The sequence below is a fragment of the Elgaria multicarinata genome, chromosome 1 (assembly GCF_023053635.1).
Source record: "Elgaria multicarinata webbii isolate HBS135686 ecotype San Diego chromosome 1, rElgMul1.1.pri, whole genome shotgun sequence".
NCBI classification, from domain to species: Eukaryota; Metazoa; Chordata; class Lepidosauria; order Squamata; family Anguidae; genus Elgaria; species Elgaria multicarinata.
The window spans coordinates 134,143,123-134,162,664 of NC_086171.1; the positions used below are offsets into that span (position 1 = coordinate 134,143,123).

A 19,542-nucleotide genomic window follows, 5' to 3' on the forward strand; every position below is an offset into this window, starting at 1 on the left:
CATGCATTTTGAATATAGGTCCCAGAGCCCTGTGTTTCAACAGTCACACGTGCATCTCAATGGGTCCTGCCTTCGTCGCTTGCCACACATGTGCTGATCCAGTTACCCAAGGTGTGTTGCGGTTTGAAAGGGGAATGGTGTTATGATTGGGGGGGCAGGACATTTCCCAGCTTTTGTGTGTTCAGTTCAAACATTACTCACAAACCACCATAGGTTTTGCCACTGATTATAGCACAAGCCAGACTTCTCCAACATGCCACCCTCTAGATATGGCTATGAATTGCGGGAATTCTAGTCCGACACATCCAGAGAGTACCAGGTTGGAGAAGGCCAGCATAAGCTTTCACGGACTGGAGTCCACTTTATCCATGAAATATCCCTGATTAAATTAGTCTTTCAGGTGCCACAAGTTCCTTTGTGGTATTATTTGACTCTTTTCTGCATTTTGGCTGCTCTTTGGCAACAATCCTGCAAAACTGAGACAGGATTGTGTGTAAAACAAGAGAAAGTGTTACATCACCAAAGATGTAATCAAGATCATTTCATGTGGGAAATGGTAGCCCAAACACCACCCATCGTGCCAAATCATTTGCTAAAGTAGACGCAGAATGAAAGTTATTTCAAGTCTTTATTACAATTCTAATATAGGCAAAATTACTGAGTATGGAATGGTGAATGTTGAAGCAGACGTACTGTTCTCTTTTCCATACCCCAGCCACACCCTAATAGTGACTTTCAACCTCATTGGTTTTATAAGTAGAAATAACATCATGCATCTACATCATGGAATGGGTGCCCGTGCCCCTGCCCCTGCCCCTGCCCCTGCCCCTGCCCGGTTGCAATCAATGTGCTCTGCCTGTGGAGCCGAATGATGCTAAACGCTTGAGTTCGTATTGGGGACTGCAGGTTCAATTCCAATAGTAGTTAATTTTTTTTCATTTCATATAAAAGTTCAACAACCTTGCAAGATGGGTCACTATTGTGATCTCCATACTGCATATTTGTGACATCTGAGGGCGAGATGCTTGCCTATGGGTACCTAATGAGTTCATGCCACATTGGGATATGCAAGGTTTTGGGAGAAGTTTGATTTACAGGACTGGATTCCTATGAATCTGACCCACAAATTCCGCAGCGGAATGACATCTGAATCACACAGACTTGCAAACCAGTTCATAACAGCAGGGGTTCCACTGCTGGCATGCACCCACCAAGGGGATTCCTCCAGAGGGTGAGGATTGATAGGGGCCAGATTGGGGGTAGAGGTTTTGCACACCTGCATGGGGCAATCAGTTTGTGCAGGGAAAATACATTTCCATAAGTTTCTAATGCTCCGATATAAAAATACATTCCTCTAGGGCATAGAGTAACTCCCCCAAGAATACATCAGTTGGTCATCCTTGGCATAATGTAACAAATCTGAATTATATAAAGACCACTAACAAATCCAAAACTAATTATTCACTAGAAGAATATCATGTAAAACCCCATCAGTATATCTGGACAGTGCTACTCAGAAACCCAGAAGAAGTGAAATACTGAACAATGGAAGAGTAGTTAACCAGGGCATTTGCCTTTAATGCTCAGAGCGAAAACAAGTTTCATCAAAAGCCTCTGTAACTTTAGATGTGGAATAATACTGAGATAGTAAGCATATTTGAATGAATGCATATTTCTATTCTAGAGCAACACTTGCTCATATTCAGAATCAACTTGATCATTTCTCTTTAAAAACAAAAACAAAATCAGAAATCTCAATGGCCTCAATAAACATACAAAATTAAGCTTAAGAATCCACCACAGGACTTTTCTTCAAAGGGAAATTATCAAGGTAGCTTTCGGCTAAACGCAGGATCTGCCTCACAGCCATGAGTATCAGGGTATCAACATCATCTTTGAGGTCTATCTCGGAAGAATAATTCTTAACGGGAACTATTTGACACAGAGGGATGCCGAGTTTTTCTCCTATTAACTGCATCTGTAGAGGAAATAAAACAGAATTTGTTACCAAGAGAACCCTGTTTGTTCATGGCCTGTTGCTTTCAACAGGAATTAACCCTGACAGTGTTTGGCCAATGTTACTCTTCTTAAGTTATTCTTTAGGAAGTTTCATAACTCGTGTGTGTGTGTATGTACCCTGCACAGTTTAGAACCAGTTACTGGCTGCATATACAAGATGTATTCATTTCTAATATGTTTCAATATGAAAAAGAGCAAACACTTTCATAGGCAAAAGCAATTGGAAATATTTTGAACACAAGCAGACACCCTTTTGTGTATTTTGCTCCTATCTTTTATGGTTACATCCTACCCATCTACCCCATTTTTACTCTATAAAAGTACAACTCTCTTTTGATTAAATATTACTTTTAAATTTTTATTTATATACCATATGATTTTCAATAGATTGTTTAATTATAACCTAGCCCTTCCTATGCAAAACATTTATTTATTTTGCTTCAGATTTCTTTCCCCCCCCCCCCATCTTTTTATGTTACCTGTTGGGACTGTTTTAAATTGTTAATGATAGATTGAATGGGACACTTTTTTCCTAATTTTAAATTTTAACTGCTGTGCTTTCCTGACAGAAAAGTTATTGTGAATATTGTTCAGTGAAATCAGTAGGAATACATTAAATTCAACATATGAATAGGAGGTATAAAAATCATGATATTTCAGATCAGTTTAGAAGGAAGAATCACATTAACTTCAAATGTATTCATTAACATTCAAGACGTTACCTCTCATTTCTAGCAAAATAAAATAAATATATTTACAGAACAAAACATGGGGACATTACCAGCCAGAAGAAAATTCTCACATTAACAGAGGGTTGTCTATTCTGGACCAAGACATGGAAGCTGAGAGACAGCACACAACTGAGGCCCATAGATCTACGGGTGGGGGGGTTGCCCTAGGCTGTAACACCAGTCCCATATGGGGGAAAATGAGACTAAATTGAATATCATGCTTGAAAATATTTATGGAAATATATTTCCCCTTATCTATATTCCCATATACCAATTTTCCTGCAAGGTTTGCTGTAGCCAGTCAGGAGCAGTGTTGGCACACAAGCAACAGTAGGATGACTATGTCTCTTCATCACAACTGTTAAAGTCCCTGCCGTCTTTTGTATCTGGTCACTCTAGTATACCTCTTGCAGCTGTTGCGATGAAGAGGGAATTTCACCAGGTGCTGCATGCATACAAATGACACCTGCAGAAATTCTCTGTTCTATTCAACTGTTAAAGATACAGGAGCCCTGTCCTCCTTTCCATATGGTCACCCTAAGCAACATTCAGTGAGGTACTGGCCCAGGCTCTTCTCTTAAAAAGAGAGAAGGGAGAGTGTGCTTGTGTGGTCAAACTAGGACTCAAACGATCCATTACTTGAAGATGTAGCTAGCAGCTCCCTCTTACTTCATTCTTGCTTTCTTTTAACTCTAAGAGAAGTACAGGAGCCATTAAAGCAAATGGATCAAATTGACCAAAAAAAGGCAGGCTTGCGGGGAGGATCCCAATTCAGTTATGGATCAGAACACAGGGCAAAAGGTTAAAACCCCTGTACTGGTCCTGATCCGGATTGGTTTCCCTGCACTTACTTAGCTCCTATGCCTTCAAAGTGAACTGTAATTTGGCACAAGGACTTGTTCTTTGATATTCAAGAGATGTTTTATGGTCTCTCAAGAACTACAAGTCCTAGAGTTCCTTGTTCATAGGCCAGAAAAACAGTGGAGGGAAGGGTAGTTACTAATAATAATCAGTGAGATTTATCTCTGGGACAGAGGCTGCCCATGCTGCTCGAAGGACTTGCATGCCCAAATACATATCTCTGGTTAACCAACCCATACCATGCTATCAACATAAATTATATACACAGTGATCCATTAAAGTAAGATAAATGAAATAGTAAGCATGCTCAATGCAGAATTACACCGTAAAAGCAATATTGCTGGTCAAACTAACTGACCAATTATTCACAACAATAACCACCATTTACCTTCTTCTCAACAGCTTTACTTCTGTACACATTTGAAACATTTCCCTCCAGAGAACAGCAAATTTCATCAATTTTAGTTAGAATTACGAGCTGTGGAACACCTGTAGGAAGACAAAAGTCAAAACAATGACTGTACCAACAGAACATGTCCAGTGTCTTGAGCTGCGAATAGCCATCAAATTGTTTCTTACAGGTAGGGTCTGTCATTGTACCATAAAATCCCTAATCATCCACTTGAGAGTAGGCAGCCAGCTATGCCCCTCAAACACCTCACTGCTGGCAAGAAAGGCCTGGCACCCCCACATAGTGAAGAAGCCATCAGTTTGGGAGCCAGTACTTTTGCTCACTGTCAGATGGCTTTCCAGTGGGACCATATTACCCTATGCAATACTGGTGGTCCAAAAATACACATCCAAAACTAACCAAATCTGTTGATTTGTCGTCGAACTTCTCTCAGCTTTTCTTCCAGCTTTTCAGGCAGGATCTCAACCTTGGACCCATCAATAACAAACACAACACAGTGAATCTCATCTTTCAAAGCTGGGTTTTTGATGTAGCCTGGCACATTTGGGTGTATAACAGCAGATGGATTAAACTGAAAAGAAAAAAGGCAATAGCAGCCATTATTGAGGGTAGCTGGGACAGAAACAAATTCCTATTTAGATGTCCTAGAGGTGTATCTAAAACTGAAACATTTATTCAGAAAAATAACATTCTAGGTAGACAGTAATCTGCTCTGTGAACAATTTCCTACATGGTTCCAATCCTGTTTACCACATGACAGAAAGCCACAGAAAAAGAGGAAGTCAGATGGCATGGAGGATATTACTGTGGTCACACAATGAGCCACTTCACACAGACAACTTGCCACATGGTCCTGCCTTCATGCGATTATGTTTGTGAGTGGCTGCATGGCAGAGATTTCAATATACCAATCATTCTTTACCCCAGGGAAACACATTGCAAACTACAGGATGTGTCTGCCGTGAGGTGGAGGGCCACAATAATTGCAAAGCCTGCATCATCTGCACTACGTAAACCAGAAATGTAAAACAGAGATTTCAAACTCAACATGTCTTTATCTGAATTAATCCACAGAGTGTTAGATGATCCACCTTACCTGGTACCTATCAGGAACATGGCCTTTTATTAGATTGGGTACTTCCTGAATATCCAGACCGGCTCCAAGTTTTTCTTCTAGTCCCATGGAGTCACAGAACGTGATGGGCAATGGCATTCCATCTCCTCCGTTTTTAACTTGATAGGTCCTGTACTTTTTGAAAAAGCCAAAAAAAAAAAAATATTAAAAGAAATACGTATCTGCCTTGTTTTCTCTTTTACATATGTAAATAACAAATATCAACAAATGTGAGTTTTATTATAATGGAATTGGTCTATTAAGAAAGTTAAACTGGGGGAGTTAATTCTGCTTGATTTCTCGAGCCCTGTGGATTGAGTATTGGTGGCACTGTGCTACAGTGGTTCCAGTCCCACCTGTGGAGTCAATTTCAGAGAATAAGACTGGGTGACTATTCCCCAGCCCCTTGGCAACAGAGCTCTGGGGTTCAGGAGATTACCATCTTGTCCCCAATATAATATTGCTTAACATCTATATGAAGTTGTTGGGAGTAGTCATTAGGGGATTTAGAGCAAAGTGTTACCAGTAGGGAGCACTGGAGAACAAATGAAGTATCAAACGTCTGTTCCAGCTAGAAATTCTCTACTGCCACCACAGGGCCATTTAATATCAATTTAAGTTCTTGGTGAGACAGAATTCAGGAGTGAGGGGGAGACAATACATCATCAACCACCTGCTCCGTGTGAGATTTTTTAAATGCACAGTTTCTAATGTATCCATTTAAAGTTTCCATTGCATTTTAGGCATTTTGTGAGCTGCTTCGAGACTCTGGTCAAAAAACAGGATCCCCATCTACCCAATAAATAAATAAATCTATATTTATATTACACAGGAAGAAGACATTTGGAGAAAGGATTCAGAGAATAAAATTCAATCATATAATATCATATAATATTAGATTTGTTTGAAAGGAGAACTCAAATGCACTTCTGATAGGATTAGGACAAAGATATTTAGAAACACAGTAGCCTAAGGTGAAATATAACTTTCTTGAGCTTTTACCACGATTCCTTCAGTTTGTTGATTGGGCATGAGCTAATATGACAGATATACAAGAGCAGAATTGTCTTCTCTGCAAAACTACAAGAACCAAAAATTTCACAGAAGTGTAATAATAATATAATAATAATAATGCATATTAATTTTAGATTTTGCAGAACACAGATACCTCAGTAGTCACACTTGTAAAATCTGACCCTGCTATGGCTTGACTTCTGACATAGCCCCTAAAAGTAGAATTCACAGAGTTGAAAAAGCTGGACTTCCCTGCTCCAACTGGCCCCAGGAACAGAATCCGATACTGTGGCACTGAATTCAAGTAAGGCTTGAAAGCTCTTATTTCAGCCATGAGTTTTTCTCTTTCCCTGTCAAGATAACAAAATACAAATATGTCTATCAGACATATTAGTTTAAATATGTATTTATATATTTATGTATTTATATATAGTGTATTTATATATTTAAATAAATATTAAATAACCAACCACTGCTTTTATTGGTCCTTTGTTTTAAATTGAACAATTTTAATTTGCTGTTTTTCATCTTCTTTCTTTTTACAGTTTTAATCCTATGTGTATGGTTCCAGAATTTATTTTAGACATGGAGTGGTATCTAGGGCTGTGCACAGACCTCCCGATCTGCTCTGGAACCGATCCGAACCTTTTGGATCGGATCCGCTCCGCTGCGGATCCGGATCCGGAGCTCCGTTTTCCCCCCATAGACTTGCATTGCAAATGTAAAACGCCTATAACTAGAAACATGTTAGAAACATGAAAATGCGCACCATGATAGCTTCTAAATAGATCCTTAATCATGGCCACTTTGAAGGAAATGGGATTATCCCCTGATTTTGGGGGGATTTTAAAAAATATTTTCCCCATTTACAGAAATGCAGTTATCTCCGTCATTTTTCAAGATACGCACATGTAACTGGGCACCATGATAGCTTCCACATAGGACCTTAGGCATGGCCACTTTGAAGGAAATCAGATCATGCCCTGTTTTTTGGGGAATTTAAAAAAATATTTTCCCCATTTACAGAAATGCAGTTATCTCCATTATTTTGTAAGCTACACACATGTAACTGGGCACCATGATAGTATCCACATAGGACCTTAGGCATGGCCACTTCAAAGGAAATCAGATCATGCCCTGATTTTGGGAGAATTTTTAAAATTGAACCTAAATCAGAATCTTCCTCTCTGGTTAACCACTTCAAAAATGAACACAGGGAACTTCAAGATAGAAATATTAAACTGGGTGAGCATACAGCACATAGCTGGTCATGTGAGAAACAACTCAGACCTTGCGTTGCCATGCTTGTGTCTCAATACTTTCTAAAAACTTGATTTTTTTCAAGTCATCCACTCATTTCAAAGTGCTATAACGTGATTGTTTTTCAAGATGCACACACATCAAACAGAGATGCCATTGAATAGAAAATCCTTTCAGGGTCCGTCAGAGTTCACACACTCCAGGGTATGCCCAGCCAATAATTGTAATAACAATAATAATAATAATAATAATAATAATAATAATAATAATAATAATAATAATGACGATGATGAGCCTACATTGTCACAGAGGATTCAGTGATCATGGCAGCAGCACATACAAAATGCAGCTGCCTTTTCATGTTGAGAAAGGACTAATGCCCTGAGTCAAAGCAGGGCCGGATCTACACTATTGCTTTAAAGCGCTTTATAACAGTTTTATGTTGTGTTGCCTATCTTTTATTTTACTTTGTATATTATTTAAAACATTGGTTTGTGGATTACTTTACTGGAGCAACGTAAGGTTCTGTGAGTTTGCTCAGGCTACTGCTTCGCCAATCCACTCCTCACTGACAGAAGTCCTACCCAAAGACAAAAAAAGAAAAGTGTCTCTGCCTTAGTCCCCCCCACATCCAACATTGGGATTGGAGGATGATTTACATGGGGTGAACACTCAGCACGATTGGGAGATGAAGCTGTCTATCAACTCCGGAAAAGGCTTATTTCCCCCTCCCACTTACCCATTAAAAAAAATTCATTACAACCCAACTGCTGAACAGATATTTCTGAAAATCTGCACAAATGACCCCCAATGAGCAATCTCTAAGCTCCGTAATTTTCAGGGTTCTATCTTTTAAAATAAGGACATTATAGGCGTTTTATCGCCCAATACAAATCAATGGGGAAAACGCTCAAAACGGCATCTGGAGCTCCGGAGCAAGGTGAAGCAATCTGAAACAAGGTGAACCGCTTTGCTTTGATCTGAAGGTCCCTAGACCCAATCTGGATCCGAATTTAGTGGGTCCAGATCGGGTCGCTCCACTCCCGATTCGGGGATCCGAATCGGAGTGGAGCACACCCCTAATAATTGCTGTAAATAAATATCAGATCATTGATTTTCTTGTTGTTGGTTGTTTAAAATTGCTATATATTGCTATATATGTGGGTGGATGCGTGCACACACTTTATTTTTAAGGTTTTAATTTTAAAAAACATCCAGAGAGATTTGGCTACTGGGCGATATAGAAATATAATGAATGAATGGATTTTAAGAGGGTTGGGGGGGGACTGTAACAAAATAGAAAGAACATTGTAAAAACCTATTATAGAACTGCAGTGAAATTAACCTTTGCTTCGACACCTCTCAATGATTCATACAGTTCAGTTAATTTATTGTTGAAAAAAATATCAAGGGAAGTCTAGGATCAAAACATCTTTAGTTTAAGAGAACATTCAAGGTTCTATCACATTTAGCACAGGAATTGCAATTGAATGCACCTGGTCTTAACATCAGTACCATATAAGCCATAAATCTCAGTTCACAATAAAATATAACAAGATAAAACAAGATAAAAATCCATAATTAAAAACATTAAATTATTAAAAACATTACAGTGTCATAAACAATGAACCAGAGTAGTAGCACAGCCCTCATAGGTTAGGGAAATCCTGTGTGAACAAGTGTTTTTTAAGAGGCATTTAAAACTATCTGCCGTTTCTGCCTCATAGGCCTTAGCTAAACCTAAGGATTATCCCAGGCAAATGGAGGGGTCGTGCCTGCCTGCTCCTGGGATCCCCTGTGTGTCATTTGGATGCACAGAGATGATCCCGAGACAATCCCGGGATATAGGTTTAGTATAGCCATGGCCTCAAACTTCACATGGAAAAATACTCCAAAGTGTGGTTGCCACCACTAAGATGGCCCACTTATGTGCTGCTGCCTGGTGACATTCCATTAGTCATGGAACTACCAGTAAGGGTCCTAAGATCTCAGGTGGTGACTGCGTGTACATAAGAAAAGACTAATATAGTTTCATCATGCCCAAATGCCCATTGGCCTCCATCGCTACGTCCTCCATTATCCTTCTCATTCACAATCTTTTACTATTAATATCAACCATTCTCTCTAACCCCAATGAAAGCATCTAGGAAGGGCAGTGAGCCAGTGTGCAGCTAGGTGGCCCCTGCTTCTATATTGTCCTGGTCTTCTTGGTTCCTCCAAGGGAAAAGTGTGGCTGGATGGAAGCTAAACAGTAAGCAAAGGGCAGAAGGGAAGTACAGGAGCCTTCACTTACATTTTCCATGCTTAGGGCACCACTTGAATGCACCCCTTCTAAACTGCTGGGTTGGGGAACAAACTCTGCAGACCTAATCCAGCCTGTGGGGTTGCTCAATCTGGCCCATGAAGGGCTGCACACCCACCCTCCAATGGGAAGATAAATGGAGCAAAGGGGGAATCCCTTAGTTATCTCTGATCAAGGACTCCCCCATGTTTGGCTGGGGCTTGAAGGACCAGGTCCTAGAAGCCCTAGATGAGTCCTTTCTCATGCACTCACGCCTTGATTGGGAACCAAGTGGCACAGTAAAGAGGAGGTTGACACAGCCGAGTCGTGCAGGACCTGTCCCCTTCCCATGTGAGTTCATTCCCATGATTGGGACATGGGCAGGTCAGGGGGAGGTACATGGCTCTGGCAGGGCTTCTGGCAGGGTCATGTGTACTCCTGCCTGCACTTACTAAGTCACTTCTCAAACTGCTTATGCCCTGATTGGGATGTGAGCAGCACAGGAAGATCAGCTCAGGCCATTGCTAGACCAGGGTTTAGCCCGGTGCAAGCCCCGGGTTGGCCCCTGTGCATCCAGATGACGCACAAGGGATCCCAGGGTCAGGCAGGGGTCAACCCTCCCATGGCCCAGGATAACTGGCACCGGTTGTGGCCCGGTATTTCCTGCAGTCTCGGGCTGAGCCTGAGACCGCTGGCGTGAAGCCCGTTCCGACGGCTACCGCATTTACTCATGAGTAGCTGGGGAAAGCAGCAGACTGCGTGCAGCGCTCCACAGGAGCACTGCGGCCATCAGGGAAGGGTGGGGAGATGAAGGGGAACACAGAGCCTGGGGGGATCGGATTGGCATGTGGATAGGAGTACTTCTAGCGTGGGCCAACCTCTCCACACACCCGGATTTTAAGGTAGGTCTAGCAAGGCCCTCAGTCACTATCTCAGAGCAGAGAGAAGCAAGATGCTCTGGGCATCTCTCTGCATGGAGAAGAAAAAAGGGTGGGCAGGAGTGTGAGAATGTCTCAGGGTGGAAAGGGCTTTTTGGTGGAGCCACACTCCCATGAGATCATATCATCCAGGAGGGCAATCTGACCACAGGGTTCAAAATAGGTTGCCCACCCCTGTTCTAAACAGAAGGAATTTTCTTCCTCGGATATAGCAGGAAGCAAGGCTGTTAAGATGATGACTACCTAGAAGCAGAAAATTTCAGAAAGAGAAAAGTATTAGAAGGCCTGTGTTCTCTACAAATACCTTAGAACAGATCACGCTTCAACCATGTACATTGATGGTGCTATATAAATAATAATAATAATAACCAAAAGGTGCTCTCCGGATGTGTTGGACTACAACTCCCATGCTAGCTTGCAGTGATGTGAGTTGTAATCCAACAGATTTGGAGGGCGTCAGGTTGGAGGAAGCTGCCTTTGGTTTTAAAATTTTAATTAAGTGACATCAAGTCAGGGCCAGCCCTCCCATGAAGTAGATTGAATCCCCTGTTTAAGTGGGTCCCCTGTGGGCACCTCTGCCACATGGTCCTACTCGTCCACTGCAGCGAACACTACAGCAGCAGAGCAGTAAACAGGGCTCCTTGGCAGACTAATCCCCTCCCCACCCCATATCTATCACCCTTAGCCCTCTCACAAACAAGAGATGAGGCAGGCAGGACACACACGCAATCTCTCACTTTGGGAGAGGGCTCTGAGTGAGACATCATGTGGGCAAGCTCTCTGGAGAGGCTGCCCACCTCCCCAATATCTTGCTCTGGGAGAATCCCCAAACAAGAGATCAGGTGGGCAGTTGCCACTCTGGAGAGCTGCATCAGCCACATAAAGCAGCTGAGTTCCTCTCCGAAGAGGTCACCCACCTGATCTCTTTCTCTAGGAGAGTCCCCCACACAAGATATCATGCAAGCGGCCTCTCTGGAGGACCAAATGCCACACTTTGAGGGTTCTTCTTTCTCAGAGCGTGGCATTGCAAGGTGTCCTGGAGTCTGCCCATGCAGGCATCCTCTATACTGACAGTCTCCAGGGCCACCTCAGGCAGCAGAAAACCGTTTGCCACCACCGCATCAAGTACTTCTTTTTCACAATTAACTGCCCATCTTTGCAAGGTCCCAGATACGCTCAAGTCATGAACTTACCCAACTGTCCATTCAACCTTTCTCCATGGATTTTCCAGCATATTACAAAGATCTAAGGGAACATACCAGAAAACCATGAGTGCGGAAATCAACTGGCTTCAAAGAGCAAATAGTTTCCCTATATTTCAACTCACCTTCCACTCGATATACCTCACATTCCACAAGATTCTGGTCATTTCCATGCAATTCATCTGCACGGAATGTGTAGTTGGTGATGTTAGGATTGGTTTGCACTGCTGCAGTATTTTGATTCAGGAATACAAGTGCTCCAGCCCCAAAATTAGGGCCAGTACCAGCATGGTCATATACAGCCTGACTGGCAGCTGAAAATGTCATTTTTATTGGACTGGGCTCCATCTCTCTCTCTTTTAACCTAAAGAGGAAAGCTTTCTCATCATGTAGATATTGCCCAGATGAACTATAACTCTGAGCAGTAAAGGCTCCAAAAATGTAACCACTTCGATTGTATGCCACAACTACAGTTGGGCCTTGTCGGTTGCATATGTTATGAAATGTGGTAGCATTGTACCCGTGCACAGTTGCCTTATAGAGAAGGCTCAGTTGCGTACTTCCCAAAAACTGCTGCAGCACCTTTTTCTCCTCTTGGGTCATTCGGGATTTGACCTCAGCCATTGTTAATCTAAAAAGGAGAAAGAAAGAAGAGTTATACCAATGGTAGCCTTTCAGGTTGCATATGTACATTTTCATTTTCATTTCAGCTGTGTCTAGAATATGTACAGTACAACCCATGACATGCCTAATTGGAAGTAAGCCTCTAGTTGGAAGCAAGGCCAAAGGGACTTACTCCTGGGTGTCTGGGGCTGCAGCCTTAACTTCATATCATATAATGGCCATCGAAACATCAAGGATAGCCAAGTGGTTTCATATACTTACCAGGTTTTGTGTACTGATAAGCTATGGTGGGCTGTGGTAACCATGCTAACCAGGTCATACGCCAAACTCCCTATGATAAATATTATAGCCCACAAATCATCCATGATTTTCCTTGTGTTTTTGGGCTTCTCAAATTGTTCTGGAGATGGGTATCACTACACCAATTTATCTTTTTTCTTCCTGGCTTAAGAGGATTTTTGAGCAATCCTATGCCACATAGGCCTGGTTCAGACAACACGCTAAACCATGCTGCTTAACCACAAAATGGTTAATTGAATGCATTAAGGTCAATGCATTCCCTTAATCGTTTTGTGGTTAAGCAGCATGGTTTAGCGTGTTGTCTGAACCAGGCCATAGTGGGCAGAACTCAAGGACAGCTTGCTGTGACCGATTTGCAAAACGCCATTAAATTAACTTTTGTAAATCGCCCAGAGAGCTTCAACTGTGGGGCGGTATATAAATGTAATAAATAATAATAACAACAACAAGAAGAAGAAGAAGAAGAAGAAGCACAGAAGGGGCCAACGCAAATCAGGATTACACTGAGGGGGAAGACTTAAATTGCCCCCCTCTCCACACTGTGCCACCTAGTGGACAGAACTCAAAGAGGTAAGAACTCATCTTTGTAGGCTTAGCTCTTAATCGCCTCTTCTTAGAAGGATAAAAACATGTTGCAGTACCAGAAAATGTATGCAGCTTTCCACGGCCTATGAACACCTCTCAAAATAGACCTGTGTTTTCCCTTCGCACATGATGGTCTCCACAGGGCTTATAATACACTATGGTGACCATGTAGAAAAGAGGACAGTGCTTCTATATCTTTAACGGTTGTATGCAAAAGGGCATTTCAACAGGTGTCATTTTTATGCATGCGGCAGCTAGTGAAATTCCCTCTGCATCATAACAGTTAAGGCTGCAGGAGCCCTGCCCTCTTGAGTCTACAGGGCTGGCATTTTATGACACTGGCACGGATTTATGCAAATTCAATGCCCTACTCCCAAGTAAGTGTGCACAGGATTGCAGCCCCACAGTTTCATCCTAGGCATTTCAGGAGTTATGCAAAACACTGAACTGGCATTTGACGACACAGATTTATGCTGTTAGTTTGCTAACAATGAGTGCAATCTTGAAAACACCTTCTACCATCAGAGGGGATCATCAGACATGGGGAGAAATCACATTTCCTTACCCTTACTTCCTTCACACCCACACCCACAGTACTTCCCCCCACAGTACATCCTCTTCCTTCACGCAGATAACAATCACGGAGAAGAAAAAGTAAGCAATGTGCTCTGCCATCAAAGCCGCCAAAGCAAAAGGAACACGAAAGCGTCATGGGCAGCATCAGTGGGAAAGAGATGAGGTGTGGAAAAGGACAGCATTGGGGGGAGCGGGATGGAGAAAGGGAAAGGCATTTCCTTTCCACCTTCTCTCACACAGCATTCCTCCCCCTCTGCTCAGCTAACTTCAATCAGCAAGGTCCTTCCCCAGGGAGCAGTGCAGCCTCCCAGTTCAGCCCCACGTCGGGCTCCATCACAGCTGCGTTTTATCGTACTCTTGTCATGCCTGGTTTGTGGTTTGCAGCGTAACACTCAGATGACGTTGTGCCTGTCCTGCATCTTCCCTCCCTTTTTCATGTTTTCCTAGAGTGAGGAAAGTCTTGATTATTTTCCCCAAATGGAATTAAAGCCCCCTTCAGATCCTGTGTAGTGCTGTCCTTTTGCTATTTCCTTTGTTGGGGGCATGTGCTTTGAAGGAGGAGCTTGCTGATGAAAGAGGAGGGTGGGTCGGTTCTCCTCCTCCACGCCATGTCAAATGAAGGGGCTTGTGCTCAGCGGGTCTAACATACTTTTGCTGCTCTAACCCCACCCTCCTTGCCCACAGGTCCCTCATTGTTCAAGATAAAGGGATGAAACTTCAGACTGTGAGAACCCTTAAGCAGGGCTTTAGGCACACGAAGTTTGAATGAGATCGGTTTGTCCCTTGATTTTTTAGGAATTTTTAATTCCCCCCCAAAAAATCATTCTTCCCATTAACACACACACCCCTCTCCCAATTCTGCACAGGGGTAGAGTAAGGCAGAATCGGAGGTGATTGTGTGTGTTCACTGGAGCTGCCGGGACTTTATTCCCTTACTCAAGAGTAAATCCCATTAATTTCAACTGTAATTACATCCAAGTCATACTAAAATCCGATGCATGTGTCAGAGAGAGACTGACTTCTGAGTAAACACCTACAGAACTGGCTTTTAATAGTGTGGTCTAGAGATCTTCTGATTCTTGACAAAAATGCTTATATCTGCATAATTTTTAAAGATAAAGATATGGAACTTTAAAAAAAGTTTTTTAAAGATAAAAAGATTAAGCATTATGCAGAAGTAAGCACTTTGGTTAATTCCCATAGGAGCGCCAATGAGCTGCCATGTCGATCACAATGTCCATCAATGACAAGAATCAATGAATTGGAGAGGGAAGGGTGGGGAAGGGTGTACAATAGCACCGGGAGAGCAAACAAGCAAAAAAGAGAGTTCCCTGGTGTAATGGAAGTCTGAGTTAATCAGTCCTTCCCCAGGGTCTTTTCCCCAATTGCTCCCGCCCAAAGAACCAGTACTTCCTTGGAATAAAACACACCAACACCCGAAGTAACCAAGATAAAAGGTTTATTGTAAAAAGACAGCTACTAAATAGGCACTTGGTCGGTAGCAGCTATAGACAGGTACATAAAACAGAACATAAGAGGGAATAGGGGTAGGGAATGGATAAAACAGATACAAGTCAGGCAGAACCACCCATAAATCCATTCATACAAGAACCGACAGTCAGTCCACTAAATTTCCCTTCCCTGGTCAAACCGACCAACTTGCCTTTAGAGAAACCAGCTCACAGCCAAAGTACGGCTTCCTAACGCTCTCCCAGTTCCCTAACCGGGCAACCGTAGACATCCATAGCCTCGGGGCTAAAGACAAACCCCCAGCTTAATTCCATCAGCTTTTATCTGTTTGTCTCCTAATGAGGGAGTCGGTTCTTTCTTCTCACACAAAGCCCAATTAGCCCAGGCAGGAGATAACCTCCAGGTGTGAAGCCTCAGCCTGACCTCGGTAAGTTTAACTCCCACTTTCCCACATACCAAAAGCTGGGTCCTGGCGCCGGTTTGCACCATAAACAAGCTGGCCAGATTCCTCCCATAAACATATCAAGTTAATCTTTCCTCTATCTATCACCACTATGTTTACTGCCTAACAGGAAGACAAGGTTTATTACCTGCAAGAAAACACAAATTACTTCGGGAACAACTGTGTTCTAGGACCTAATACATTTTATAACTTTCCCAGTCCTTCACACCTGGTACAGCGATGATCATGAAAGGGACAAGTGCTTGCCCCACTAATGAAACAGAGGTAAAAACCACGGGTTCATACCGGGGGGGGGCGGGGGGAGTAGGTGTGATGGAGCCCGTCATGAGAGGGACCTGGAAAAATCCGTGAGTGCCCAGTAACCAGTAACGAGCGTGCAATAAAACCACCCAACACAGGGAGATTCACTTCTGAGGACCAAGGCCCACATTAAACTACTAGATCAGCAACTTAGCATGAGAATGACTAGCTTTTTATCACCTTGCTCTGGATTGGGGCTCATGCCTGTAACTTTCATTGCCCAAAAGTAATCCTTTACAAGTGGATCACTTTTTGAAAAAGAAAATTACAAGTGGGGGTGGGGTGGGCAATCCAGATCACTACAGCAATGGGGGGGGGGGAAGGTTTAAGTCCTCCACCCACCCCCCACACTAGGTACTCAATCCAGATTGGAGCCTCTGAATTTAACTTCATGTCCAGAATTGCACTGTATATGCTGGTGTTAAATTCTGTGGTAGTCTCCATCAAGGCTGAAGCACCCCCTTCCCCATCTAATAGTTGAAAAATAAAACAAAAAAGCAAACAGGAAGCCATCATGGGGGGCGGGGTGGAGAATCCAGCAGTAGACTCTAAAGCATTTCGTTTGTTAGTTTCAGCTCCAGCAATACCGGCCAGAGCTTCCTCTTTCAAGAGAGATTCACATTCCTCATAGATAACATGAAGAAGCAGGGCGACATCTCTGAAGCATGCAAATAATTCTTTATCTAAAAAGAGATTTTTTAAAGTAAACCATGCTCTCTTACCACACTGGTTCTTCTCTTTTGGATCCTGTGGTGTACTGGTGAGTTACTCTCCCAAGACTCCAGAGGAGCCTGCAGTTCTCAGAAATGAGGAAACAAAAATGAAAGTGAAGAGAAGTGCAGAAAACACCTAACTGTAATTCACGTGGTTTCCCTGTAGTAAGTGTTGTTAGCAATGAAGAAGGGTGGGGGAAGACTGTGGCTCTTTTCTGCATTTGCAGTGTGCTTTTGCAACACTCCCGCAATACTGAGATTGGAGCTGGTATGTAATACAAGAGAAGGGGCACATTCACACGACACGTTAGCCCATGATGGGTAATAAGCCACTCTGTAGATTGTTTTGCAAACAACCCACAGTGCATGGTTAGAGGATTGGGCAAACCACACACGGTGCATGGCTTGCTTGCCCGTTTGTCCCCCTTCCCTCCTTCTCGGTCTTCCACCTGTATTGTCTGCCACCAAGTCCCCCTACCTGGCTGTGATCATGATCTTGATTGGAACCACTTTTTTCTCTCTGACTCCCATTTTTTGCAGAAAAACGGGAGCAAGGGAGGGAGGGGATGCACTTCCCTGTACCTACAAATGGTTTATTTCTGCGGTTATCTGCAACAGCAGGAAACTGAAGGATGCCTACTTGACCCTCCTGCATTCCTGTATGTTGCAGGCAAGGGTGGCCTGTATTGAGTCCCTAAACACAACAGGAGAGGAACCCTACACTATGATTGGCTGCCAGTCCAGGCCCGATTCAAAGTGCTGGTATTAACATTTAAAGCCCTAACGGCTTGGGGCCAGGCTATCTGAAGGAACGCCTCCTCCCATATGTACCTGCCCGGACCCTAAGGTCATCCTCAGGGGTTCTTCTCCATGAGCCCCTGCCAAAGGAAGTGAGGCAGGTGGCTACCAGGAGGAGGGCCTTCTCTGCTGTGGCACCCCAGCTGTGGAATGAGCTCCCTAAGGAGGTTCGCTTGGCACCTACATTATATGCTTTTAGACGCCAGGTGAAGACCTTTTTATTCTCCCAGCATTTTAACACTCTATAAATAAATTTTAACTTGGTGTTTTAAATTTGTAATTTTGCATTGCTGCTGTTTTTATCTGGTTGAGCTTTTATATTGTATTTTATATTATGGTTTTATACTGTTGTTTTATACTTTGAATGTTTTTCATTTTTGTGAACCGCCCAGAGAGCTCCGGCTATTGGGCCGTATAGAAATGTAATAAATAAATAATAAATAAATAAATAAATGAAGGGGAAACCATGAAGGGAAAACCAAGACACATTAATGTTTACTCCCAATATGTATTTGTACTGTTTAGGCTATATGTAATAAATATTAAGAATGTCTGGCTAATTTTTCCACAACTTTGTACAACCCATCCTAGATATTGTAGTATTTTTCACCGGTCCTATGTGTCGTGGTTTTCCCTGTATTGAGTCCCAACATCTCATTTTTGGGGTCCCGGACATACCAATCCTCTTCCCAGTAAAGATCCCTCAAGCCTCTTTGTTTTTGACTGCTCTCAAAACCGAAGAGGTGAGAGCAATCATTAGAATTAAATGGAAAGGAATGATGGTGTCAATTGCGGGGACCTCTCAACCAGCTAGTATGCCCATAAAAGCATGGGAAACCCACACATGTAAATGGATTATTTTAAACCCTTTCCCATCCACCCCAACCCTGCAGGGAAAGCTCCTCTTGGAATCCAGACCCTCACCATCAGCCAGAAATACTGCTTTTGTTGGTAGGGAGGATTGCCTATTTGGGAGCTGCTGCAGCTGCTTTTTGGCTTTTTAAAACTCGGTCTTCTCTGGAAGTCTGGCTCTTTTTAGAAACAAAACAAAAAAGCTTCCTTTGGGATGTGAGTCCCCCACCCCCTCTCTCTGGGCCCTTCTACATGAAGCATTTGTTACATCAAATCATATTGTTATTTTGCCCAGCCAATATCCACAACGCAGGATATGAGCTATCAGGTTTCCTTTCAAGAGCATGTATCTGAGAGAGAGCATGGTGTAAGTCACTCACGTTTCCTCACTGATGGTAGTTTGTGATTGCTTTACATGATGCTGTCATCCTCCAGGGCCACTCCCATCCTTTGTGAAAATAATGTGAAATTTCAATAAGAGGGATTACAATGGAAAAAAGTGCCAACAGGTTACTTTTACAAGGTACATCCATTTCATGCCAGCAACCAGAGATACCCCTATATCTCATTTTAATGTCCAGGGTAATAAATACCACCAACCCAAATTTCACACTTGTATCACAGTGTGCATAGTTTTGATGCTAAGCTGCTCTACTAATAACGTTTGGAATGGAAGTAGAAACACATTAAAACCAGCAATCATGAATGCTGCACAGCCATTTAAATGGAAGATACAACTTTTCACATAATTGAGAAAAATGAGTTAATATGTTACATATACTCTTGGTTAGGTAAAATAAAGTTCAGATACAAAATACCAAATGTGAGGAATTCAGTTGTGGAGTTACAGATTGATTTAGATATAAAGCTCCATCACACCTTGGAAGAAACGCTGGCTAACGTTGCTTCTCCGTAGACACTCACTTACTTCCTATTTTCAAACAGGAAGTAAACAAGGTGCATGAGGGCCATTCAGTGCGAATACGCTGCTTCTCCCACACACAACAGGAGAGAGCAGCAACTTCGGTT

The 19,542-nt window shown here is 42.6% G+C and overlaps 1 protein-coding gene across 1 annotated transcript; it reads right to left on the reverse strand.

Annotated features, from left to right (window-relative positions):
• Positions 1-1,696: 1,696 nt before the first annotated feature.
• Positions 1,697-16,923, reverse strand: LOC134393065 (interferon-induced protein 44-like). The gene is made up of 8 exons (XM_063117952.1): positions 16,873-16,923; positions 11,958-12,463; positions 11,824-11,875; positions 6,306-6,501; positions 5,120-5,272; positions 4,423-4,594; positions 4,000-4,100; positions 1,697-1,978 (listed from the first exon to the last, which is right to left on the reverse strand). Exons 2-8 carry the CDS (start codon positions 12,454-12,456, stop codon positions 1,787-1,789), a joined length of 1,365 nt encoding a protein of 454 aa, XP_062974022.1. The 5' UTR covers positions 12,457-12,463; positions 16,873-16,923; the 3' UTR covers positions 1,697-1,786.
• Positions 16,924-19,542: the final 2,619 nt, after the last annotated feature.

Coding starts and splice junctions, on each gene's coding strand:
- LOC134393065 (XM_063117952.1), bottom strand. CDS start 12,456: ATGGCTGAGGTCAAATCCCGAATGACCCAAGAGGAGAAAAAGGTGCTG. Junction 11,876..11,957: donor TGAGGTATATCGAGTGGAAG/GTGAGTTGAAAT, acceptor ATGTTCCCTTAG/ATCTTTGTAATATGCTGGAA. Junction 4,101..4,422: donor ACGACAAATCAACAGATTTG/GTTAGTTTTGGA, acceptor GTCTTCCTACAG/GTGTTCCACAGCTCGTAATT.